The 24,069-nt window shown below is 41.0% G+C and overlaps 2 protein-coding genes and 1 pseudogene across 3 annotated transcripts; 2 read left to right on the top strand and 1 right to left on the bottom strand.

Moving 5' to 3' along the window:
- Nucleotides 1-1,092: 1,092 nt before the first annotated feature.
- On the bottom strand, nucleotides 1,093-2,503 carry c1ql2 (complement component 1, q subcomponent-like 2). Its single transcript, XM_029459311.1, has 2 exons — nucleotides 1,919-2,503; nucleotides 1,093-1,566 (listed from the first exon to the last, which is right to left on the bottom strand). Exons 1-2 carry the CDS (start codon nucleotides 2,498-2,500, stop codon nucleotides 1,387-1,389), a joined length of 762 nt encoding a protein of 253 aa, XP_029315171.1. The 5' UTR covers nucleotides 2,501-2,503; the 3' UTR covers nucleotides 1,093-1,386.
- Nucleotides 2,504-12,930: 10,427 nt separating this feature from the next.
- LOC115026465 (metalloreductase STEAP3-like) lies at nucleotides 12,931-14,338 on the top strand (annotated as a pseudogene).
- Nucleotides 14,339-18,491: 4,153 nt separating this feature from the next.
- c21h2orf76 (chromosome 21 C2orf76 homolog) lies at nucleotides 18,492-23,844 on the top strand. Of its 2 annotated transcripts, XR_003834255.1 has the most exons (6): nucleotides 18,492-18,832; nucleotides 18,912-18,962; nucleotides 19,250-19,287; nucleotides 22,786-22,867; nucleotides 23,516-23,654; nucleotides 23,778-23,844. XR_003834255.1 is itself a non-coding variant. In XM_029458384.1 (5 exons), the coding sequence occupies exons 1-5, from the start codon at nucleotides 18,703-18,705 to the stop codon at nucleotides 23,590-23,592; spliced, it is 378 nt and encodes a 125-aa protein (XP_029314244.1). In that variant the 5' UTR covers nucleotides 18,495-18,702; the 3' UTR covers nucleotides 23,593-23,844. The 2 variants fall into 2 exon arrangements, 1 of the variants encoding a protein (XP_029314244.1); XM_029458384.1 differs by having other exon boundaries at nucleotides 18,495-18,832; nucleotides 23,516-23,844.
- Nucleotides 23,845-24,069: the final 225 nt, after the last annotated feature.

Raw genomic sequence — 24,069 nt, 5'->3', positions numbered from 1 at the left:
TTCAGATTACTCCCCACCCTCCTCCTATCTTTCCTGTTAATTGTATTATTACTTGCATTAATTTGTTCATTGTGATGCCATTACACATGCAAAAACTACAGGTATGTAAGGTTTGGAGGATATTGTATCCATGTACAGTATTTCTTTTTTGAGCCCTTGTTAACTACTGTCTGTGTTGTTTTGTTTTCTCCTTCATCTGAAACATGAGAAGGGGTCCCAACTAGATACAGCTTTTTGTAAGCATAGTCACGAGCCAGAAAGGTGGGGAACCACTGGTTTAATCTTCAACAATATGTTGTACTTTATGTGTTTTTATGTAAGATCATAATCTGCACACTGTAAAAAAAGAATTGTAATGCAGTTAATGTACTCGGTTACATATTATCTATGTCACACACACATTCACTGTGGATTCTGAGATCAGAAGAATACAGATGAAACCTAAAAATCAGCTGATTAGAAGTCTGCCATCAGGTAAGAACGCTCTGCAAAGATGTCTTCTGCAGAATACTTTTCCTGTGGGCTGCTGTAAGAATCTCCTGTCTATAAAGTCAAAGCTGTATCCTAATGTTCAATCACATTTCTTCTGATCACCAGGAACATTCGGCCTCAGTTCCACTCTGCTACTCACTACAACTACCAACGTACTTACTTATTATAACCTTTATAATGGAACACGAAGACATATAGAAACATGTTTGCAACACTGTTGCTACATCTTATATGGTTTCTCTGATTTTTATTTATTTTTGAATAAATATATACACAAGTGCATACATATGTGTAGACTGTATATATATCTTTGTGAGACACACTTTCAAGCAAAAATAGCATCACGTCACACAGCAATGTACTCCTGTATACAGGGGTGGTCAGCAAGGTTCACTTTCAGTACGCCCCCCGAGGGCAATGAATAACCTGTACTCCACAAAATGCACAAAGAGAAAACGCTACAACACCTGCACTGCAAATATAGAATGTGATTCCATCCTGTGAAGGCTGTTAATCTGTGGCAGATTCTCAGAACAAGAAAGGGAAATATGTCTGGGGTTATTATATTTATGAATTATTATTTAAATATATCAAAATCATTTATCTTATTTTCAAAGAAGAACAAAGCGTTCCAGAAGTGTCCTTGAACATGCCATATAGATCTGCTTAGCAAATGCATGTGAAAGTATTGCGGAAATAAGTGAAATTTCATGGATTATATAGTCTCATAGTCTATGAGAAAAGTTACATTTTAAAACTGAATATGAGACTAGGGGTTTGATTGCACGGTGGCATCTTCGTCTTGTCGGTCTGATCATCAGTGTTGATCAGATTGGATTTTAATTCTGTCATGGAAGTTCTGGGATGGAGTGATGCGATTAGGCCTGTCCCATTTTAGTCCGAGTACAAAAGGAAGCCGGAGAACGTGCTGTATTTGTTGTTGTTTCCGCCGTGCGCCTTGCCGCCGTCCAGTTTGACATAAATCTCGTCGCCGGAGTCCAGATGCAGGACGACACTGTTGCTGGCGTAGTCGTAGTTCTGGTCGGCGTCCTGCGCTATGGCGCTGGCTCGGACCTGCAAATTAAGAGAGATTTTGACCCAGCAGTAGCCTATATGCCCCCTGCTAATTTACAGCAGGACAGACCGAACACAAATGCGCGCAGAGCCTGAAAAGACTTAAACAGTAAAAACCCTGCCATTTCAAAAAGCAGTGCAGGCAATGAGCCTATTATAGATTTAATGAGCAAACAGGATGAAATAAAGAACCAACAGCAGAACCAGTCATGGATTTTAGATCTGTTTGAGTGCACAATTGCTCTCCATGTTGCGCAATGGAGAGCTGATTCACACACAAAGCAATAACCTTAATTCATTTGTTTAATAAACCATGCTGCAGGTTTTACAGGTACACAAAGGGGATATTCACCTGTCCGTTTTTGCACAAGTCTGCCCACATGCTTGTCCCGTCTCCTCCACGCATCAGCACATGATAGGTGAAGTAGTAAATCCCAGACACTTGGCATGTGAACTTGCCGGTTGTCGGGTCGTAATGGTTCCCAAGGTTCGTGACAACGTCGTCGAACCGTAACAATTCGTATCCCTCGTGAGGATTTTTCAGACCCACATAAAACGCTATCTTTGACGCGCCGATAGCAGAGCCGAGCTCTCCGCCACTCTCGGACCGTGCTGTGCCCAACACCCCGGGATACCCAGTCTTTCCAGAATCTCCTCTATCCCCCGGCGGCCCTCTCGGACCTGGTGGCCCCGGTTCGCCTGGTGGCCCCCTCGGCCCGGGTTTTCCAGGCCGACCCGGCTCGCCATTAGTCCCTTGAACAAAGCTTTGAGAAGGGACGGCGCTCAGGTCCTGCATGACCTCCAGAGCCGTGGCGCTCGGTTTAGGGTGGTACGGGTCACAGATCATCCGACAGGTGCCCATCATCTCGTAGTGCGCATCAGTCTTGGATGTTTGCACCAGCAGGGGAATCGCAATGATAAGAGCTAAAACCATGACGATGCCAATCACAGCGGCAACGATTCTCTTCCTCTGGAGAGTCCGAGAAACAAGCGCTAAAAAGTCCGTTTTGCTTTGGGACGTAATGGTGAAAGGTGGTGAGAGTTAAAAGCCACAGCAAAAAGAGAGTGGACCAAAACGGAGTCACTCCGCGCGAAGATAGAGGGAAGAGAGAGAGCCTTGTAACCCTAAAGTCCAGTTCACCCTGCAGCGTTCAGCGTGTCACTCGGCGTCACACAGTTGACAGGAGAAATATTCGTTTTGGCATGAGTGGATGCGGCGGATCTCCGAGCACAAAGAGGCTTCCAGCGGTTTGTGTTCGTCTGCGACCAGCGAGAGGGAGTCAAGAGCTGCTGACGTGAAAGCCTGTTGCAATTTGGATTAAGACGGCAACAATAATCACTCCATCTTTATGTATGAATTATAAATCCCTCTGCATATCCTCAAGGGAATAGGATCAGGAACCATTACTGACACTTTCTATCAGACTGTGAGACATTTCCTCATTTATCTCGCACCTATATAGAAAACTTATTTTCAGACCTTTACTCTGGACTTCTAAAAATACAGAGACATGGTCTCTGTTTAGTTGAAACTCAAGATTATTACAACTAAGGTCCCCGAATGGACCAAGTACAGAGTGTGTTATGGTACTTTGTTAGGTACCAGTCCACCTATTGGGCTCTGCCGAGGTGCCCTTGAGCCCCACACTGTACCCTGGGTGCTGTATAGTAGCTGCACACTGCTCCTAATACTAGGATGGGTTAAATGCAGGTCTACATTTCACTGTGTACATGTGTAGCGATTCAAAATGTCCACAATGCATAAAGGTGAACATTGATATTGTACATTATACCTGTGCAATATCAATGTTCACCTTTATGCATTGTGGACATTTATCCTTTTTAGATTTTTCAACTTTTTTTATCTTTACAAAGAGCTCTCAAAGAAAGTGATAATGTGCAAACATGTAAAATTATCCAATAAAAACTTGTGCAAAGTGCAATTAATCGTTAAAATTAAAATTACAATCAATAAAACAAACAATGTCTTTGTCGCGCCAAGGCTGTTTAAAAGGTTCTAAATCATCAATGTGTTTGTAAAATCTGAACTCTGATGTTACAGACTGACCTGGCCTCCTGAGAGAACGTTTAGGAGCTGCCACTTTTCCTTGTCTTCACCAAAGACATTAAGAAAACAATGTTAAAAGAGAGAAGAAACTCGTAAGTCTCTTACACTCAGTAAAAACATGGACAACATTTGCAAAGATCACAAAATGGGCACGTGTTAAAAACAGCAGGATAAATAAGCAGGTCCGCTTCCTCTACCCAGTCTGTTGCTCCACACAGTGGAGGGTCTGCTGCACAGGCATTTGCTGTTGATGCTTTTCACACAGTTAGTATAGAAACTTGTTTTGGCTGCTCTGTTCAGCGACAGTTTGTCCGGGTTAGTGACCTTGAGCAGGTGGCCGGTCAGTTCTCCCAGCCCTGGGCTCAGGTAGATTTGGGGAAACGGGTCCGCTGGGTCTGGATCAGTCTTTCCCTGACTCCACCTGGTCCAGGAAAATGACAACTGTGCTGTTCATCCGCACGATCGACCTCACGCTGCCGTGTCCGACCTTCTCCCTCACAGCTAGCCCAATATCATCCACACTGCACAGGATGCCGGTGGATATTTTAATGCCATACTTCCTCGTGAGTTTGGTGAAGTCCTCATTCACCATGACATTAGACGCCGACTGGCGAGACACCGACAGGAGAAAACACCAGAACCACCCTACTGAAACGCAAAAGTAAACTAAATTAAATTATTACCAATAAAGTTAAATTAACACTCTAACATAAAAACGCACGCACGTGGGGTCTGATGAAAGATTCTAGTGATGCATTGTGGGAAATGTAGGATCGAGTGTTTTAGGAGCTCGACCTGTAAAGAATAAAAGTCAGGTTATCTCAGCCTTTGCCGCTTCAATTTTTATCATTCTTTTTTTTAAATGTGTCTCTTGTGAGCGCCCTGACTTTATGGAAGTACAATACTAAATCACTGGATCACTTCTCCCTCTTCTCATTTAAGGTAAGACTGGGGACCAGGTCACAGGACGTGCCTGCTGTCAAAAGTGTATTGATTATAATGGGATCAGTTTCAAAGGATCCATTTAGGAGGGTTTGCACAAATAATAAGTACTACAAACACATGTAGACTTTCTCCACTAGTCTAACCAGTTTTGGTTTGGAGATACTGTATCTGTTTCTGAGATTTCTGCGTTCAACCTGTCCACTGTATTGGGGTGTAATGGTTAAATTCTGACTTGACACATGTCAACGGCAGGGGTCTCATGTGGCCATGTGAGAGGTCGGTCAGCACTCTGCCCTCACACAAGAACAGTTTACTGTTGTTTAGATTCAGAACCTCCAGCTCCTATACTTCACCACTTCCCTAATGCATGCTGGCCTACATGTAGAGGAAATCCCTTTATGCGTTTGTCATGCATTGGCTTGATTGCTGACAGTTCCTACATCACCTGGCCTCTGGAGGCCTCTGCCTGCACCAGAAGCAACACCACTTTTATCTTCTGGGTGATAAACAGCCTCTACTGTTGGAGCAAAGCCATCCATATATTGGCTGGAGCCCATTTTGAATTTGCCTAATCTGTTACAAAGGCATCCTGTGTTGTCAGGATCAGCTAATCCTTATCTCCACAGATCTAGGATTTCCCTTCTCCTCATATCCCCTCGTCTCAGCAGGCTAAGCTAGCAGCTAACAAAGTGCTCTGTGGATTCTCAGGAGCTCCCTCACCCTGCTAATGAGTTCCAGACACATACACACACATGATAACACACAAGAACAGACACAAGTGCTGCTGCATAACTCAAGCAGATCCATGAACACAATCCATACCGACAAGTGCACTGACACACAAACAGGAAGTCACATAGCCCCTGCAGTGTTACCACACTCCCTGAAGGCACAAATGGAATAATTCTTTGTTGGTGATTAGCATCCTTGTGGATTTGACAAAAAAGTTTAAATAAAACAGACTCTCACTCAGTTTGAATTTATAGCATTTAATAATGCATATTGTGTGTGTGTGTGTGTGTGTGTGTGTGTGTGTGTGTGTGTGTGTGTGTGTGTGTGTGTGTGTGTGTGTGTGTGTGTGTGTTTGTGTTTAGGCTAATTGTATTTGAATGAACCAAAATACTTTGGTTCAACTTTGAATAGATATGCAACCTAGATAACACTGTAACTTTAACTAGCATATCTAGCTTTCATATTTTACAATATATCATATCTTCAAGTTTCATTATTTCATTTTATTCGAACACAAGAAATAAAAGACATTTGGCCTATTTTCCATTTGTATTTGGACATTATGTAGTTCATAGTAGACAACAAAGTAAAATATCAACACTCTTGTCGTGAGCAGATTATATAAAGTATCATTGCTAACTGTTAATACATTTACGATTAATATGATTTGGACTTTCTTTTGGAATTAAAAATAATTTCCTTTCTAATTCCAAGTCCAACACTGTTGGTTTCGGACGGATGATGAGTGTAGAAAAACAGTTCTTTACTGCTTTAGTAGCCAGAATAGAATGCCTCCAGACGACGTGCGAGATTACACACTTTGTGCTGACATATTGTTGGAAGGTGTAAATGAAAGTGGACTGAGGTCAGTCTGGCCTGCAGCTGCCTGTCTGCTCAGCTGTGGTTGAGTCCAGAGGCCAAATTTGACACTAACACACTGTGAAGGTCACAAAGCAATTAATGCTTCTATCTTATCATGAATGGGGAACATGATCAAATAAACACGTAAATCACAAAATACTACAAAGTAAAATAAATAAGAATGATAAATACACATTTCCTTCTCCCACATCAACAGTCAATATAACATAAAAGAAGATAAATACTGTGCAGTTCAATATTCTGTATACGTTAATCTCTCCAGTGTGATAGTTTGAGTAGCGTTTGATCCACCCAGACCTGAAAGATGGCTTGTTGTGCTGGAAACCAAAGCAGCTGAATTTGCATTTCAATGTTACATTTACTTGTTGGTTGTATTTTATATTGCCTGGATGTTCTTTCCTCAGTAAATCATTTGTGGTTGCCAAGCAGTGAGGCTTTGCCTTCAGTGGAGTTTAACATTGGTAGTGACTGGGAGGTAGGTCGCTGCAGAAGAACATAAATAGTTGCCTTAGTCAACTTAAGTGTCCTCTCTAATAGTAAGTGCATGTAAATGCATGTGGGTATATGGAAAGACAAGGAAGGAAATAAATGTGGTTATGGGAGTAAAATAAAATAAATAAAGACAAAAGTAAAAAATGGTTTTGTATGCATTTTTGTCTGTGTGTAGGCCTAAAGAAAAAGTATAGACGGACAGAGAGAGAGGAGGCTCACTGTGTGTCAGAGATTTGGTCAGTTCTGTCTTTCTCTGTTGTGAATCTTTGGTAAAATAACATTTCTCTTTTCTCTTTAGAGACAAACTAACTTACAGAGCTGCAGACACATGACATATTCTTGTAGATTTATATTGGGTATATAAAAATAGAAACTTCCTTCTAAGCTTAATTTGATCCAGCAAGCCAAGATCAATGCTGTCACAGGACTGTTAACATCTGTTATGTCTTTCATCTGGTCACTTAATGTGATATAAGAGAAAATGCAACCACACAATGGCGCTGTTGTGAAAAATCAGCATGAAAGGTCTCCGCCCTCAATGTGCTGTGTGACTGAGCAGTCTGTCGTTTATTTAAAAAATATCAAAGAGTGTCTGCCGGCACGCATACATTAGTAAACACATAATTTTTTGAGACAATATGACTATTGTCAAGACATTGGGATTGGGTTATAGATACGCTCACATAATTCCTGTAATGAAGCGTAGCCTCTTAGGTATTGCTGCTATGATAAAGTAGCTTACGGTCATTAAGAGCATGACAATGCATGTCTTATGGATAATGGATAATAGCATACAGTGTAAGATATACTATACTCTGCTGTCATGTATTAGCTGTCCATTTGTGCCAATAAGGAAATGCTTTCATTAAAAACTTATTTTCCTATCACTTACATACCCACAGCAGATCAGCACTATCATTTTGGTATGCGCTTTTCACTTGAAACTTTGACTTGCGGTAACCTGTCTGTTTTCCAGACGTCTACTTGAGGCCAGTGCTGCGTGTACATTGAAGTCATGGTGGGAAAAAGACTGATTTTCTGTCAATGAAAAATCATAGTCTCCTCGAAGCTTAGGACAAACTGGCAAACACGAGCCAACAAAATGCAACAGCAAAACTTGGTTTTCCTCAGGTTACCATGTGTAGTCTACAGAACACTAATGAGCGGGGAAAGCACCTGAGGTAAAGCCACACTCGTCGAGTAGATTGATAATGCTGGTAATGTCCTCTAAAGTGAAACTCTGCTGATCCTCATTCGGCAGCGTGGGCAGTTCATACAGACAGCAGCAGTCCAAAAACCTTCACAGCCTCACCCTAAGTGAGCCCTTGGTGAGGGAAATTGAATAATTGGTAATTAGCAAAGCTGTCCATTTCATTACTTTATATTCATGCAGTAAATATACAATCAGACAAGTAATCAGATTAGAAGGTAATCAGCATGAGAAATTGAGAAGATTTGGTTATAATAATAATCATTTGCCTAAAGTGATCAATAGACAGTATATTGAGGTTGTATTGTTTACTGTGGTGTAATTGGTGGAGGTTGTGTGGCTCAAACTAATGAGCGCACGCTGTTGTATCCTGATGATCCTCTCTGGTGTTTACAATTACAGAGTCAATACCTTCTCCGAGGCTGGAGCTCTGCAGCGACACTCTTCCCGTCAATTTAGTAAGCTATGAATGTCAGTATATGTATCTCTCTGAATCCAAACCAGAATGATTCTGAGAACCCCTCTTTTCAGTTTGGTCTTCAGATTTTGCAACATGCAGCATCACCCTCACTTAAACATCAGACAAATCAAATCAAATTTATTTGTATAGCCCAATATCACAAATTATACATTTGTCTCATTGTGCTTTACAGACTGTACAGGTTACGACACCCTCTGTCCTTAGACCCTCGCATCGCACAAGGAAAAACTTCCTAAAAGAAACTCCATAATTAAAGGGAGAAAAATGGAAGAAACCTCAGGGAGAGCAACTGAGGAGGGATCCCTCTCCCAGGACGGACAGACGTGCAATAGATGTCGTGTGTACAGGATAAACAACATAGTACAAATACAACATTTGACAGAAATGATGTTGTGTTGAAAAAGAGAAAGTATGGATGAATCCAGGGAAATGTCAAAAAGGCTTCCCGGTGTCCAGCAGGACCAGGGCAGCAGGCGCAGCCACGATTCATGATCCTGACGTAAACTTTATCAGTGGCAACATGCCACATGAGACACAGAAACTCCGGGGATGATGCCCCGGATGATGAGTTAGTAACATACATTTACATAAATGCATACAGATAGAGAGGGAGAAGAAGAGAGGGAGGGAGGAGAGAGGAAGAGAAGGAAGAGAGCAGGGAGGTGTCCCCCGGCAGTCTAAGCCTATAGCAGCATAACTAGGGGCTGATCCAGGGCAAACCTGAGCCAGCCCTAACTATAAGCTTTATCAAAAAGGAAAGTCTTTAGCCTGCTCTTAAATGTGGAGAGGGTGTCTGCCTCCCGAACACAAACTGGAAGCTGGTTCCACTGGAGAGGAGCTTGATAGCTGAAGGCTCTGGCTCCCATTGTACTCTTAGAGACTCTAGGAACTACAAGTAACCCTGCAGTCTGGGAGCGTAATGCTCTAGTTGGTTTATAAGGTACTATGAGATATTTAAGATATGCTGGAGCCTCACCATTAATTGATTTGTAAGTCAGGAGAAGGATTTTGAATTCTATTCTGTATTTTACCGGGAGCCAGTGCAGAGCAGCTAATACAGGAGTAATATGATCCCGTTTCCTTGTTCTAGTCAATACACGTGCCGCTGCATTTTGGATCAACTGAAGAGTCTTAAGCGACTTTTTGGGACAACCTGATAACAATGAGTTGCAGTAATCCAGCCTTGAAGTAACAAATGCATGGACTAGTTGTACAGTAGACTAGACAGTAGCAGTGTGTCAGTGGACCAAAACCTCAGAGCCCGTTTCACCTGGACAGAAACATTTGCCCACTGGTTCCTATTTTACAATGCAGATTAGTGTGAGAACAGAGCAGCCCACAGGTCCTGTTCCAGGTCACTGCACTGTGTCACCAAAGGTGTCGTATAAAAAATAAATAAAGGGAAAAGGTCAGAATTACATAAAATACTTCAGTTCTAATGACCAAGAATATGCAACAACTGAGCAGAGATTGTTGTTGTGAGGAAACATTCTGAGTCAAGTCCTCTATGCAGCTGGCTCATGTTTGTGTAAGCTGATTGTATAATGTACAGCACATTTCTAACTAAATGACAGATGTTAGGGCATAACACCAATGATCTGTTGATCTTTACAAATCAAGACTCCATAGTCTAATAATGGCATCGCTGTCAGTGCTGGAAAATCGAAAGTCATATTCAATCATGGATTTGGAGAAGATCCTCTGCTGTGCTTTTTTGATGAGGGAGGTGATGTTCAGCTCCCACATCAGGTCCTGGGCGATGATGGTGCCCAGGAAGCGTAAGGACTCCACAAAGTCCACAGGGGAGTCACACAGGGTGATTGGGGCAGGTGTGGCTGGGCTCTTCCTGAAGTCCACTATCATCTCCACTGTCTTTAGAGCGTTGAGCTCCAAGTGGTTCACACTGCACCAGGTCACCAGTCGGTCAATCTCCCACCTGTAGGCCTACTCATCCCCACCAGAGATGAGTCCGTTGAGGGTGGTGTCGTCCGCGAACTTCAGCAGCTTGACGGACCGGTGACTCGAGGTGCAGCTGTTGGTGTACAGGGAGAAGAGCAGAGGATAAAGAACGTAGCATTGAGGGGGATCTGGTGCTGATGGTCCGGAAGACAGAGAGATGTTTCCCCAGCTTCACGTGCTGTCTCTTGTCAGACAGGAAGTCTGTGATCCACCTGCAGGTGGAGTCAGGCACACTCAGCTGGGAGAGCTTGTCATGTAGCAAAGCTGGGATGATGGTGTTGAAGGCAGAGCTGAAGTCCACAAACAGGATCCTGGCATAGGTTCCTGCGGAGTCCAGGTGTTGGAGAATAAAGTGGAGTGCCATGTTGACAGTATCGTCTACAGACCTGTTGGCTCTGTAGGCAAACTGCAGGAGGTCCAGGAGTGGGTCTGTAATGGTTTTGAGGTGGGACAGGACAAGGCACTCAAAGGACTTCATTACCACAGAGGTCAGGGCGACGGGTCTGCATTTAGCCCTGTCATCCTTGTTTTTTTTGGGGACTTGGATAATGTTCTCATGAAGTTTATTAAACATTTCATGGAATCAATCATTTGGCAGCAGTGCATGAACATCAGTCAGCTGTCAGTGTCTCACTACATGTCGTTATTACTATCAATCCAATCAAGTATGTTGGTGTCTGAACCAAACTGCTGATCACAGGGAGCATTAGTTTAAATAACTGCATCCTAAGTGATGATGATGATGATGATGTTTGCTCCGGTTAATTCGCTGTCTGAGCCAGAAATGTCACACCTAGCAGCTGCAGGGTTGCTATGAGAGGGACTGGGTGGAAAGGTCAAAGCATGGTGGTTTGCCTTAAATTAAGTTGTTAATGGGGTTTTACTTGTATTAATAACATTAAAATATGCTTGTAAGTCTGATTCAGGTAAAGAAAGATGGATTTTCAAACATTTTAACAAGATAGTGATATGCTGTTACTAGGCAATGGCATTTACAGCACAGTGGGTACCTGAGAGAGCAACACAAATGAAACTATTGTCTCATGAAAATCAGCTGAGTGTTAGGCCAGTGTTAAAAGACACCTGGCAGCCACAGAACAGTGGACTGTAGCCCTGTAGACTGTACATGCACACCTACACAATCTTCAGCAGTGTATGGAGTGCACATGGCTGAGTAGTGTGGGAGAAAAAATACTTTTGGCGCTGAGAGGGAGCGCTGGGGAAAAGTGCAGGTAAATGCTGCAAAACTACAGATATGTTCACAGACAGCAGTGGCCATTGTTATATACAACTACCCTCATGTAAACTAATAAACACTTAATAAAAACATCATATTGTGTAGGAAAGCAGGAGATGCGTATGCATTAAGATATACATTAAGATATTTAACATAAAGAGCTGTGTACTTGTGTGTCAGGTTGAAGAACCTCTCAAAGCTACCACTGCTTCTGCTGCTATAGGCCATGTGCAGGCCTATATTTGAATATGTGTTCATTGTAGCTTTAATCATGGAAGTACCATTGACAAACTTGAAAGAAGTCATTTGGATATTTTTTTGAAGCAGTTCAAAAGATATGTTAGCAGCAGAAAAAATATTTCAACTTTGGCAACAGTATACAATGGTCTGTTGTGAATGTGTGGAGATTAACCTGCACTGACAGTAGATTTCCAACCTGAAACAAAACGCAATATTAACTTTAAAATGCATTTGGGAAATAAGGCACCGATTAATATCCAGCAACATGTTTGTTTTTGTTATTAATTTGTAGACTACTATCTAAGAACTAACACAATTACATAAAAAAACTAGAGATTGGACATAGTGGAGCAAACATACTACTTTACCTGTGAACTACAGTAGAAGAGTGACACCCAGTGGAGAAAGATTACAGCTGCGTAGTCCCAGTTTTTAATGTTGCCCCCCCCGGTCTACTGCTTGCTTTGTGCAGTTTCTCCTCTGCTCGGTTTCACAAAGCGCGGGGCTCCGCACCCTACGCACACATGTGCGAACACACCTTAACCTACAGCCAGAGACAGAGCGGAGGAAAGAGAGGGGAGAACTAAAAACAAATCCACTGCTAAATGTTTTACTTTAAAATGACACAGTACAATTATTTATTTAATCATGTTAAAAAAATGTCAGCGAGCCATATTGCGTTATCGAAAGAGCCATAGGTTCCCGACCCCTGGCCTAAGGAGAGGTTTTACTCCCTGTAAGATAAGTACCGACTATATTTAAGTCAGATATTATTTGGTCAGAATAACATATGGATGGAGTATTTGACATTTTCATAGGAGAGGTGTTTCACATACATATAAGGGACTTAAAAATAACCTATGGGTTATCCTAAAGTTAAATATGTTATCTTTTTATCATTTATTTGCTTGCTGATATACTGATATATAGTAGTTCATACAGTACAGCCTTTAGTACTCATAGTGGCCTCATTATAACCATTATGTTTATCTGTTGATTGAAACCGTGTGTGAAGGAAATAGAGGTCATTTCTCTCATCTGAATCTAGAGTTGCAACTGAATGTATGCATTAAGATATAGAGAAGTTGTATGCATCGTGGTTATGCTATTTATTACTCATGACAGTTTGGCAGAACTACACTCAGTGGAGACAAGTCTCCTCTGCTATCTCCCTTCAAGTCTCAAGTCATCAGTCTCAAGTCTACAGCTCTGGTCAGAAATATCATTGAAAATTATGATGACTGAATTGATATTGAATCCAATATCATTTAAATCAAATTAATGTCTTCCGGCAGGACAGAATGCTGGGTTGAACATTTGTACTGTCAGGTGGGATTCTGTGACATCTTTACTTTGCAGAAACAAGCACCTTTATTGCATAAAGTCCTGTGATTCATCAGGTCTGCTGGCGGCGGTCTTCCAGCTGGGCAGGGGAACCAAAACATAAGAGTTTCCTCGTTGGCTGGACTGCTGGCTGTGCACTCGGAAGCAACTGGGCCTGTTGAGCTTCCTCTGCACTGCACTGCATGCTGTGTACAGTATGTGTCTGACACTGCCTACTCTGACTACTGAATACAGCGTACCACCAGGTGAGCACCATGTATACACCTACAGTATATGTACTATTGTACCTGAGGTGACCTTGGGCCAGAAGTTTGACAACCCCAGCTCTGATATTTTTGTGTTGTTTTTTTATTCATGTATTATTATTTAGATGTTTCTCAACACTTTAAGGTGAAAGCTGGTGTCAAAACCTCCTGGTTAGAGCAGCTGGTGTGGAGGTCCGACCTTTACCTGTCCTGTGGAATTCTGGGATTCGGGATCCTTACTCTACTGGCTATTACCTGTCTGCCCTCTGTGGGAAATGCCCTCAACTGGAGGGAGTTTACATTTGTTCAGGTCATTAATTGTTCTTCATTAATTGTACTTAAGAGAGCTGTGATTGTTCCTCCTGTCCACGCTGGCTACACCAGGAAATAGACATTTTTCTTTAGAAGTTGTAAGAGACCAAAACAGAGCTAAAGGGAGAACGCATAGACGCATCAACAACGAATACCAAACAAACATGACTCCAGATGAATGCTAATGTTACCCTTACTCTGTTGGATGTATAAATACACCATAACAAGTCAAACGTGTGTTATGTTCAGCTTGCTGCTTATTCACTATGTTTGTGTGATGATACATCTCAAGAGGCTTATTTGTTCTAGTTTCTCTTTGTTATATTTTGTAACCTCAAATTCTCGGAATTCTCTGACTTTTTGTGTCTCCAGTCAAAACTTGGGTATGTCGCCTTAACTCTCTCCATCATGCATATTCTCTTCTTTGGCTGGGACTTTGCTTTCTTCCCTGTGGCCTTCCGTTATTACCTACCGCCGGTGTACTTGCTGGTCCTCATCCTGCCCTGCATAGTCCTGGTTGGAAGGAATTTCTTGGCTCTGCCATGCCTAAATTTAAGACTGGAATAAGATTTGCAGGGGCTGGGAGAGCACACGACTCTGTCACTCAAATAATCAGGAGCCATAGTCAACTGAAGTGGATCTTTCTCAAAACTGTGGTGACATGTAGTGCCCCAAATAGTGTTGTGGAATATTCTTCTATATTATAATAAAGTTCTCGGTGAGATGTTCAATAAAGTTACAGAAAACCAGGTTCGTCTTTGACACTTTATTCTGAGATCTCAGAGGCACAAATCATACAGAGTACAGTGTAGTCTGCAGGAGAGTGCTGGGGAGTGCCGAATACGGAGAGAAAACATAAAGCTTATATCCAGGATGTGGTGACCTTGCAAAACGTTCGTTGCCGTTGGGACATCTGTTCTGAGTAAGATGTTTTCTTACTGTTGCTCCGTCTCCGGCCTTGACCAGGATAATAATGGTAACATTATTTCAGATACAGACACATTCACAGCAGGTGCATGTATGGGAGCACAACGCCTTTGCACACATAGCAGTTTTCTGCTTAAGGAGGAGTGAATGTTTTGCATAGTTACAGAAGAACATAAAAGTACATGAACATATAATAATTGCTATCACAATAGTTAGGCAAAGAAATCTGGACAACCCAGAGGTGTCTTTTCTGCGAGCACGGTTGGAGCAGCGTGCCTGGAGGCTCTGCGTGGATTAATTGGAGGGACAGACTCACTGCTGAGACTCCAATCCACCCGTCAGCTCATTTTTCCACTATCTTTAGAATGTTTAAACCTAAATGTAGAATTTCCCCCAATATGAATTTTAACATTGTAATCCTGTATAATCTACCGTCACAATATATCAATTTAGAATAACTTGGATGAATTTGTTAAACTGTCAAATGTTCGATCTGAATTTCTCTTCTGAGACTTTATTTTTAAATTGGTAAGATGCTAACATAAGATGGTAAAAGGTCCAACAAGAGTCACTCGATTGAGAAAAGAACATGCAGAAACAGACCCGAGTCACAAGGCCATATCATTTATTAACAAGCCTTTCTGACTGTAACGTGAAATCTAGAAAAAACATTGTCTACCAATTTGAAAACAAACTAAATAATATTGACTGGAATAACGTTGTACAAACCAATGATCTAGACAACTGTTGCAACACTTTGAAAGAAACACTGAACTGATTGAGAACTATACACACATCTTTAAATGTAAGCAAAGAGTGTCCTTACATTGGCTGAAGACTGATATCTGCCAGAAAAGTGATCTTGCACTGAAAAAGTCACTGACTACCAAAATGAACACGGATCTCCTACTCTTTAAGGGTCTGAGAGAAATATGGTAGTTAGGGAACTGCGTAAGGACACATTCTTTATGCAACTGATTATGGAATCGAAAGGAAATAGCACTCGTCTCTGGAAACACCTATACAGTCTGTCGTACGAAACAAATGACCACAGGTCAGACTTATCGCAATCTTTCTATATCAAGGAAGTTGACCAAGTGAAAGTGGGCAAAATCATCAATAAATGAAGTAATTAAAAGGCAAAGGATCTGTTTGGATTAGTTACTGCACTAATCAAAAGACACTGATCAAACCTATAGCTCATCTGATAACCCTCTCTCTCCATCGGAACTGGTAAATTCCCACAAAGCTGTAAAACAGCGATCATCACACCAAATTCTAAGGCTGGCGTACCAGGCTGAGTTGGCACTTATAGACCAAATTCTATTTACCTGCGTTCTCAAAGGTCCCGGAAATAGTTATTGCAGAACATCTTGTTCACCACATTGAAAGCAATGAATTTATATATAGTAAGCGATTTGGATGTCGGCTAGGGTAATGGAAATTATGGAACTGGCTGGTTTGCATCATATCTTGAATGTAGAGAGCAATTCTTTAGAATCAATGAAAAAGATTCAATCCCCCATTGATACATAAGGGGCATTCAACAAGGCATGGACACGTTCAAACAGATAAACATAGACACATAGTCATAAAGACTATGCATGCACACGGGGACACACACCTATCAAATCATGCACAGACACATTTATACGGCCAGGAATTAGGGAACATATCCACATGCACACATGCACACATATAATATGTAAATCTTTTGTAATATATGTTGTATTATAGGTTTATTTTTGGTTGTTTTTCTTAAAGGCCTAACCAGGGACAAGGTTTACAAATGAGCTTCTGGTAGAACATACATTACAGCAGTTACACTTTATTAAAATATAACAATGCCTACGTGTATTGTCCTTGTCAAATAAATAATAAATAAAATAATAAAAACGTTAGAAAGTCTTTTTGTTTTTTGACAGGATCCACATATACCTGTAGCTTTGACAAAAACATTTAACATTTATTTTAATGTATTTTTTGTTGCACAGTGGACAATCTTTCAAAGTGATCGCCTCTTATCTTAATGTTCGAGGTCATATTGTGACACTAATAATTTTTTATATTTCGTCCACTAAAATATGCGTCACATATGCGCCTTTCCCTGCAGGTGGCTAACGTTGAGTTTCCGACCCCCGCCTAACTCTGTATGCTAACCATGGATAAAACCAAAAAAAGAGTTTCATTCTGCATGGACAGATACATTTGCTTTCACTGCCAACAATGTTGGCTTACCTGCCTGCTTGATATGTGGTGAGAAATTAGCAAACAACAAAAAATGGAATGTTGAAAGACATTTCAAGAACACACAGCATTTGTTGTAAAGTACCGAGCAGGAGATGCACGAAAAAGAGCAAAGAAATCATTGAGTTCATACCGCTAGAAGGCCAAACAATGGGAGGACATTTGTGAGGCTGTTGTGAATTGTTTAAAAGCCAAAGAAATGAACACCACCATCATGTGTATGAAAACACACTGAAACGGACATAAACGGAGCTACACCCCCCCTGAAATTCAAGGTGTTTTTTGTTTTTTTTATATTCACAACTCATCTTTCACATTGTACAGGTGCCCCCCCCCAAAGCAGTAAACCTAGGGAAAACACTGTGCAGCTATATGTTTTATTTATTTCAAAGAGGGCTACTTTTTTTATTAATTTCATTTCTATGTTATATTTTTTATTGTTTTGTGTATTTTTATATTATATTAATTTAATTTAATTTGATTCAACAAATATGGTAAAAATATCTCATATCTCAACAGATTCCTTTATTGTCATTCTGTAATTTCATAAAAGTAAAACATTTAGTATAACTATATATAAACCTCCATCTTTGGTGATATGTTTTCAACGGAAGACTTACGTTTCAAAATCAGTAATGTAACTTCATTGTTGTTGAGGGCTGTTATTCTTTGTTCCTAATAAATATCTATTTTGGATTTGTTTTTGTTTTTTTCACCCAACATGGGCAAAATGTCCAAACCTCCGTTGAATACTTCTAATGTATTAATTTAAACACAATTGAACCTGGTGTCAACATATTGACAAAGTGAGAAATAAATGGAAATAATCGATCCAGAATTGAAACAGCTTCTGATAGCTTTGCAGCACTTTCAAGCCTCATGTCTGGAAAGTTGTCATGCAGGCAGAATATGGTGTATGAAATGTTGCATTTACTACTCAGATTACATTGTAGGGGATTTGAAATATCCTTCCTTTGGGTGCCTGCTCATGTAGGGGTGGAAGGAAATGAGAAGGTACACACACTGGCTAAACAATCACTAAAACAATAGTTAACAGACATACAAATACCGTTATGTAAAGCAGAGGTTAAAATCATAAAGGACTATATACGCAAATAACCTACGTGACACAGGAAGACATCTTTACAGCATTCAGAAACATGTAGGTGTAGGATGGAAGACGGAGCAGGTGCACCAGGGGAAGAGATGGTCATTACCACGGGACTAAATCAAACACACCACAGAATAGGCAAGCACCCCGCTGGACTATGCACACACTGTAATAAACAGGAAACTGTCAAACATATACTAATAGACTGCAACAGGTATGGCGAAGAAAGAAGGGAATTAATGTTACATTACATTACATACATGTCATGATTAACTGGTGAAAAACACATTATTTGGCTACATTGGGGAATTTGCTTAGAATTTCTTAATAACAATAGAGAGGAATTGATTTTTGTCTTGTATTATATTCATTTTTTTCTTACAATTTCTTTCTGCCAATCTACTGCTCCAAAACCCAGTCCAGTAGGTGGCGGTAATGCACCAAATCGTTGTTTGCCAACCGCCAATATCCCTGAAGAAGAAGAAGCAGCGGCTCGGTTATCGACTCATCGAGTCTTGATAGCAGAAAGTTCTCTAGTCTTGAATGATCTCGCCTTAACAGACACAGTATGTTTCCTAACCACTTCCTGAACACACATATGGCAATTAACTGAGCAATTTGACAACGCAACAAGCCAAATAATCACGAAGAGTGCCATTAAAACACTTGCATCGGTCGGACTGACAGCAGTCCAGCAGCAGGACATGGCCGGTGAAGCTGTGGTCACTGTTCGTCTCGTGAGGTCCTTCGAGCACAGAAACTTCAAACCAGTGGTGTTTCACGGAGTCAGCTTAGACCACACGGTGCAGGACTTCATGCAGCTCGTGAGAGACGGTGAGTAAACGGGATGTATCCTCTGTTATTATTACCAAAGGAAATAAACTAAAGTCATGATAAACCCAATTTCTTCCAGACATCGCAACAAGGCCAGGGCTTCCTCCTCCTTTCAAGAAATACGCTTATGGTATGTATGCCTGACATTTGTATTAATGTATATAGTGTCCGTTCTTTCCTTATATTGCAGATTTCATTTTTTTTTGTCAAATTTTGTTAAGCAACCTATTTTGTAAAGTCTGATTTAAAGTGAAATACGAAACGAAATCTGTCTCGTGGAAGCACCAGTTCAAAATTATACCTTTTTTTTTTTTTTTTTTTACTTTGACCAACAACCAGAACCATCCTGAATGAATCCTCTTGTATAATACATGTTTAGCATCTGATTCCAGTCTCTTGTGTTCTTTCTTTTTTTAGACACAATGAAGATTATCCACCAAGCACATGGAGCAAAGGTATCACAGTGTCACATTGAACATAGGTGTGTGTTTGAAGGCCAAGGGTCCTGAAGTTCAGCAGTGCTAAGATTGAAAAGTGGCTCATTGTATGCAACTATTCTTTTAGTGGTTTATGACACATTAAAATGGTATGTCACTGGTCGGCTGACAGATGCCACTTCTGATTAGATGGATCGAGATATAGATACTTTATTGACCCCAATGAAAATTTAGGCATCCAGACATTACACATATTATTTAAAATTCTGGAGGTTGAAGTTAAGTCATTTTCAATTGAGGGCAGGAGGAGATCAATTTTGTCTCTAATAATTATAATTTTATCGTTAAAGAAGCTCATGAAGTCGTCACTACTGAGAGATATAGGAATAGAAGGCTCTGTAGAGCTGTGGCTCTCTGTCAGTCTGGCTACAGTACTGAAAAGAAACCTGGGGTTGTTCTCAACGTTCTTATAAGTTTTAAGATGATCTAACCAGACTAAACGAGATTCTTCCAATTTAGTGGAAAGCCATTTACTTTCAAGATTTCTCGACTTTTGTTTTAGTTTGCGGATTTGTAAATTAAGCCATGGAGCTTTCTTCTTCTGTTTTATGATCTTCTTCTTTAGAGGAGCGACAGAGTCGAGTGTTATTCGCAGTGACGCTGCAGCGCTATCAACAAGATGATTAATTTGGGAGGGACTAAAGTTAGCATTGGAGTCCTCCATTTTATTGATATTGAGTCCTGGTATTGAATTAAGTGCTGATGGAATTCATCCATCCATCCATCGTCTACTGCTTATCCGGGATCGGGTCGTGGGGGCAGCAGCTCCAGTAAGGAACCCCAATCTTCCCTTCTCCGGGCCACATCCTCCAGCTCCGACTGGGGGATCCTGAGGCGTTCCCAGGCCAGTGAGGAGATATAATCTCTCCACCAAGTCCTGGGTCTTCCCCGGGGTCTCCTCCCAGCTGGACGTGCCTGGAACACCTCCCTAGGGAAGCGCCCAGGTGGCATCCTTACTAGATGAACCACCTCAACTGGCTCCTTTCAACGTAAAGGAGCAGCGGCTCTACTCCGAGTCTCTCACGGATGGCTGAGCTTCTCACCCTATCTCTAAGGGAGACGCCAGCCACCCGTCTGAGAAAACCCATTTTGGCCGCTTGTACCCGTGATCTCGTTCTTTCGGTCATGACCCAGCCTTCATGACCATAGGTGAGGGTAGGAACGAAGATCGACCGGTAGATCGAGAGCTTTGCCTTCTGGCTCAGCTCTCTTTTCGTCACAACGGTGCGGTAAAGTGACTGTAATACCGCCCCCGCTGCTCCGATTCTCTGGCCAATCTCTCAAGACCCCGAGGTACTTGAACTCCTTCACTTGGGGTAATGGCTCATTCCCTACCCACAGTAGGCAATCCACCGGTTTCCTGCTGAGAGCCATGGCCTCAGATTTAGAGGTGCGAACCGATCCAGTGAGTGTTGAAGGTCACAGACCGATGATGCCATAAGGACCACATCATCTGCAAAGTGCAGCGATGAGATCCTCAGGCCACCGAACTGCAACCCCTCTCCTCCACGACTACGCCTTGATATCCTATCCATGAAAATCACGAACAGGATTGGTGATAAAGCGCAGCCCTGGCGGAGGCCAACATTCACTGGAAACGAGTCCGACTTACTGCCGAGTATCCGGACACAACTCTCGCTGATGGAATCACTTCCTTAAATTTAGTCACAGCACTTTCAGATAAACATCGAGCGTAGGATATTTTGCCTACTGGCTTGTAGTCCAGTAACAGGACTTCAAAAGTTATTAAAAAATGGTCTGATAAAAGCGGGTTATGTGGACACACTGATAAACTTTCAATTTCAACACCATATCCCAGAACAAGGTCCAGAGTAACTCTGCAACACTGGAGGTCAGAAAAGGAAAAAGTTATTTCTTGTTCTCGGGGTCACGCAGGAAGTCCATCCAGTTGCTTGGCATCTTGCTCTGACCAGACATTCAGTAAGTTTTTGCCAATTTCTTTGTAATTAATTAATATTAAATTATAACTAATAAATAAAAGTTATACATAAGTTTTCTACTCTAGCAATATTAAAATGGTCTGCAACATTTTAAAATAATAAATCAGGACAACAGAGACATTTACAGCACTTCCAAGACAAACATAAATGGCGTATGGCGGCCATTTGGGATTTTCATGAATTATGGGCAACCCAAAAATATTTAACGAGGGCTCCTAGGCTAAAATTGATCAGTAGGACCAGGAGAACCTTCATGCCAAATGTGGTGCTTGTATCCGCTCAGTAACGGTAATCTAAAAAAATGCCACTAAGCCACCTTGACTATAAACTGACTGGATGCGCATACCCAGCATGCCTTGTGAGAAGACCTGCCTTGATTATCCTTCCAGGCGTTTGCTAGACGTTAGCTTCTATACTCTTTGGCCTAGCTATGTTGCCAAGTGTTCTCATAGTCTCCTTTTTTTTAAGTCACCTTTGTTGGTCTGTTTCTCTGCTGCTTTAACGCTTGTTCAGAACAGGTGGCCTACCTTGGCACTAAAGAAAGAAACGTTGAGCTGCCAGGCTGAGAGCTCTCCTCCCGGGCCTGTCTAAGTTCGTAGCAACGCTTAGAAACATAGCTAGGCCAAAGAGTATAGAAACATCAATGTAAGTTTATATGGCTAGATTACTGTTTGGGTTTAGCAAACGCCTTGAAGGATAGTCCTAGAGGTGGGTCTTCCCACAAGGAATGCTGGGTCTGCGCATCCAGTGAGTCAGTTTAGTCTCTGCTGTCACCTTCTGGTGTAGCTATTAACTGCATTTCACATCTACTGTGGTACGAACTGTACAAAAATCTGCCAGCAAATAGTTGGAAGTCAGAAATGTCACATTAGGAAGCAATCCACACATGTGCAAAAGTATTTCACCTGAATAAATGGATAAGTTATGCATATTTGCAAATCCTCTGTTTGTGGATAGGACTTTCCACAACACAAAAACAATACATGTTACATGATAGTGAAATATGTGTTGATCAAGTTACATATTTTCTGGATTGTCTTAAGTTATGTTGTACTTATGGTAAGTCCTAACATGAAGAGCACAAACCTTGGAGCTGCGCAGGATCGATTTCACGATGACCTTCATCATTCATTCAGACAGCAATACATTATAAAATGTTCAGGTGTGATTATCTCTATTGTCCACATGAGGACTGAGCTCAGGGAGTAAGAGTGCATGTTGAGTACGTCCACTGGAGTCATTTCCGTTCACGTACTTGCACGGATCATGACTTGTCCTCGGTTGAGCCGACTACAGTTAAAGCTGAAAGATAAAGGATTTTGGATCTTGAAATAATCTGTACATTAAACTGCACAGTTGGTGTTTGCCAGATTTCAATCTTAGAAACTATAAAATACTTATTTTAGTTTCTGTATGTTTCAAAAATGCATATATTTTCTGTGGTCTCATGAAATCCCATGTTGCTATTTAAGTGGACACTCCTTTGTTTTGGCAGACTAATGAGTTGGTGATGAGTTTAGAGGATGATGAGAAGCTCGTCCTGCCAGCTGGCCTCACCCTCAGAGCTGCTGGCGTTGGTAAGAGTTTGTCATTGCTGTTCAGTGAGCAGATACTTCACTCATGAATGTTATTATGCTTATTCTTTTTATATACAGTATATTTAGTCAACTGTTATTGACATAAAAAAGGGTGGACTTATACTAGAAACACCTGTTACAAAACAATTCAACAGCACCACTAACTATCGCTGTCAGATTTCCTGCTAAAACGAGATCGATAGCCCCCACCAGCGAGATGGAGCCAATTAACTACACTGTAGTCAATTAGTGATTACAAATCCATCCAAGACTTTTGCGTGTGTACTAAGATCAACAGGAAGTCTCCATTAGCTTGGTAAAGGTAAATTAAAAATGTACCTTGACATTTGTTTACACAATGTTATCAAAGGGAAGTTTTCTACATAATTCTTTACACATCTCCCCAAATGTTAGCCTGGCATGTGTCTTGATAATTATTCATAAAGAAAATAGTATTAATATTTTAATAATATCAGAATGTCCTGTAATGATATACTGAGGTACTAATATAAGTCCAATTAAATCATTTCCAAGCAGAAGTCTATGAATAAGACTAATATTAATATCTTAATATTGATGATCTGCTGCAGGAAGTCGAGTTTAATCACAGAGTTGACCTCCTAACACACCTTGTGTTTGTTGTTTCAGCACATGAAACAGAAATGGCCTTCTTCAGGAAAGAAGACTACGGTCTCTACAAAGCAAATCCCCAAACTGCTTGGTGACCACAGTATTTTACTTACTTTACTTTAATAACTATAGCAGACGGGGGTCTTATGGGACAGAGGTAAAAAGCCAAGCATGCCAAAAACAATAGGAAAACAACATGTTTTAATTTGTGGGGTTGTTTTTAAAACTGAAGCTTATTATCGTTTGCCTTTTTGTTTCTCTTTTCTACTTTTTCTTCTAGTTGTGACCTACATATTAAGTTTCAATGTTCTTTTAAAATGTGCTGAATAAAGTTCTGTGACAGATGAGTTTTTTAAAAGTGTATTAACAGAGTAAAATGTACTGCAATATACTAAAAACTATGTTAATTGTGGTAAGTTTGACTCTATAAGAAAAGCAGTAAGGCAGTTTCTCCCCAAACTTCTAAATGCCCTCGATCCTCCTGTTTAATAAACAAGGGTGTAAACTCTAAAGCAAACTCATGTGTACATCCTTATAGTGTACCCTGCAACATGCATCATACTTGTCATAAT

The sequence above is a fragment of the Cottoperca gobio genome, chromosome 21 (genome assembly GCF_900634415.1).
Source record: "Cottoperca gobio chromosome 21, fCotGob3.1, whole genome shotgun sequence".
Taxonomy (NCBI): Eukaryota; Metazoa; Chordata; class Actinopteri; order Perciformes; family Bovichtidae; genus Cottoperca; species Cottoperca gobio.
Note: the sequence above shows the minus strand (reverse complement) of the source record. Positions and strands in the feature narration are given on the sequence as shown.

Excerpts from the sequence above, each read along its gene's own strand:
- c1ql2 (XM_029459311.1), bottom strand. The coding sequence starts at position 2,500 with ATGGTTTTAGCTCTTATCATTGCGATTCCCCTGCTGGTGCAAACATCC. Across the intron at positions 1,567-1,918 it reads ACTTGTGCAAAAACGGACAG|GTCCGAGCCAGCGCCATAGC; the intron begins GTGAATATCCCC and ends CTTAATTTGCAG.
- c21h2orf76 (XM_029458384.1), top strand. The coding sequence starts at position 18,703 with ATGGCCGGTGAAGCTGTGGTCACTGTTCGTCTCGTGAGGTCCTTCGAG. Across the intron at positions 18,963-19,249 it reads TTTCAAGAAATACGCTTATG|ACACAATGAAGATTATCCAC; the intron begins GTATGTATGCCT and ends TTCTTTTTTTAG. Across the intron at positions 19,288-22,785 it reads ACCAAGCACATGGAGCAAAG|ACTAATGAGTTGGTGATGAG; the intron begins GTATCACAGTGT and ends TTGTTTTGGCAG.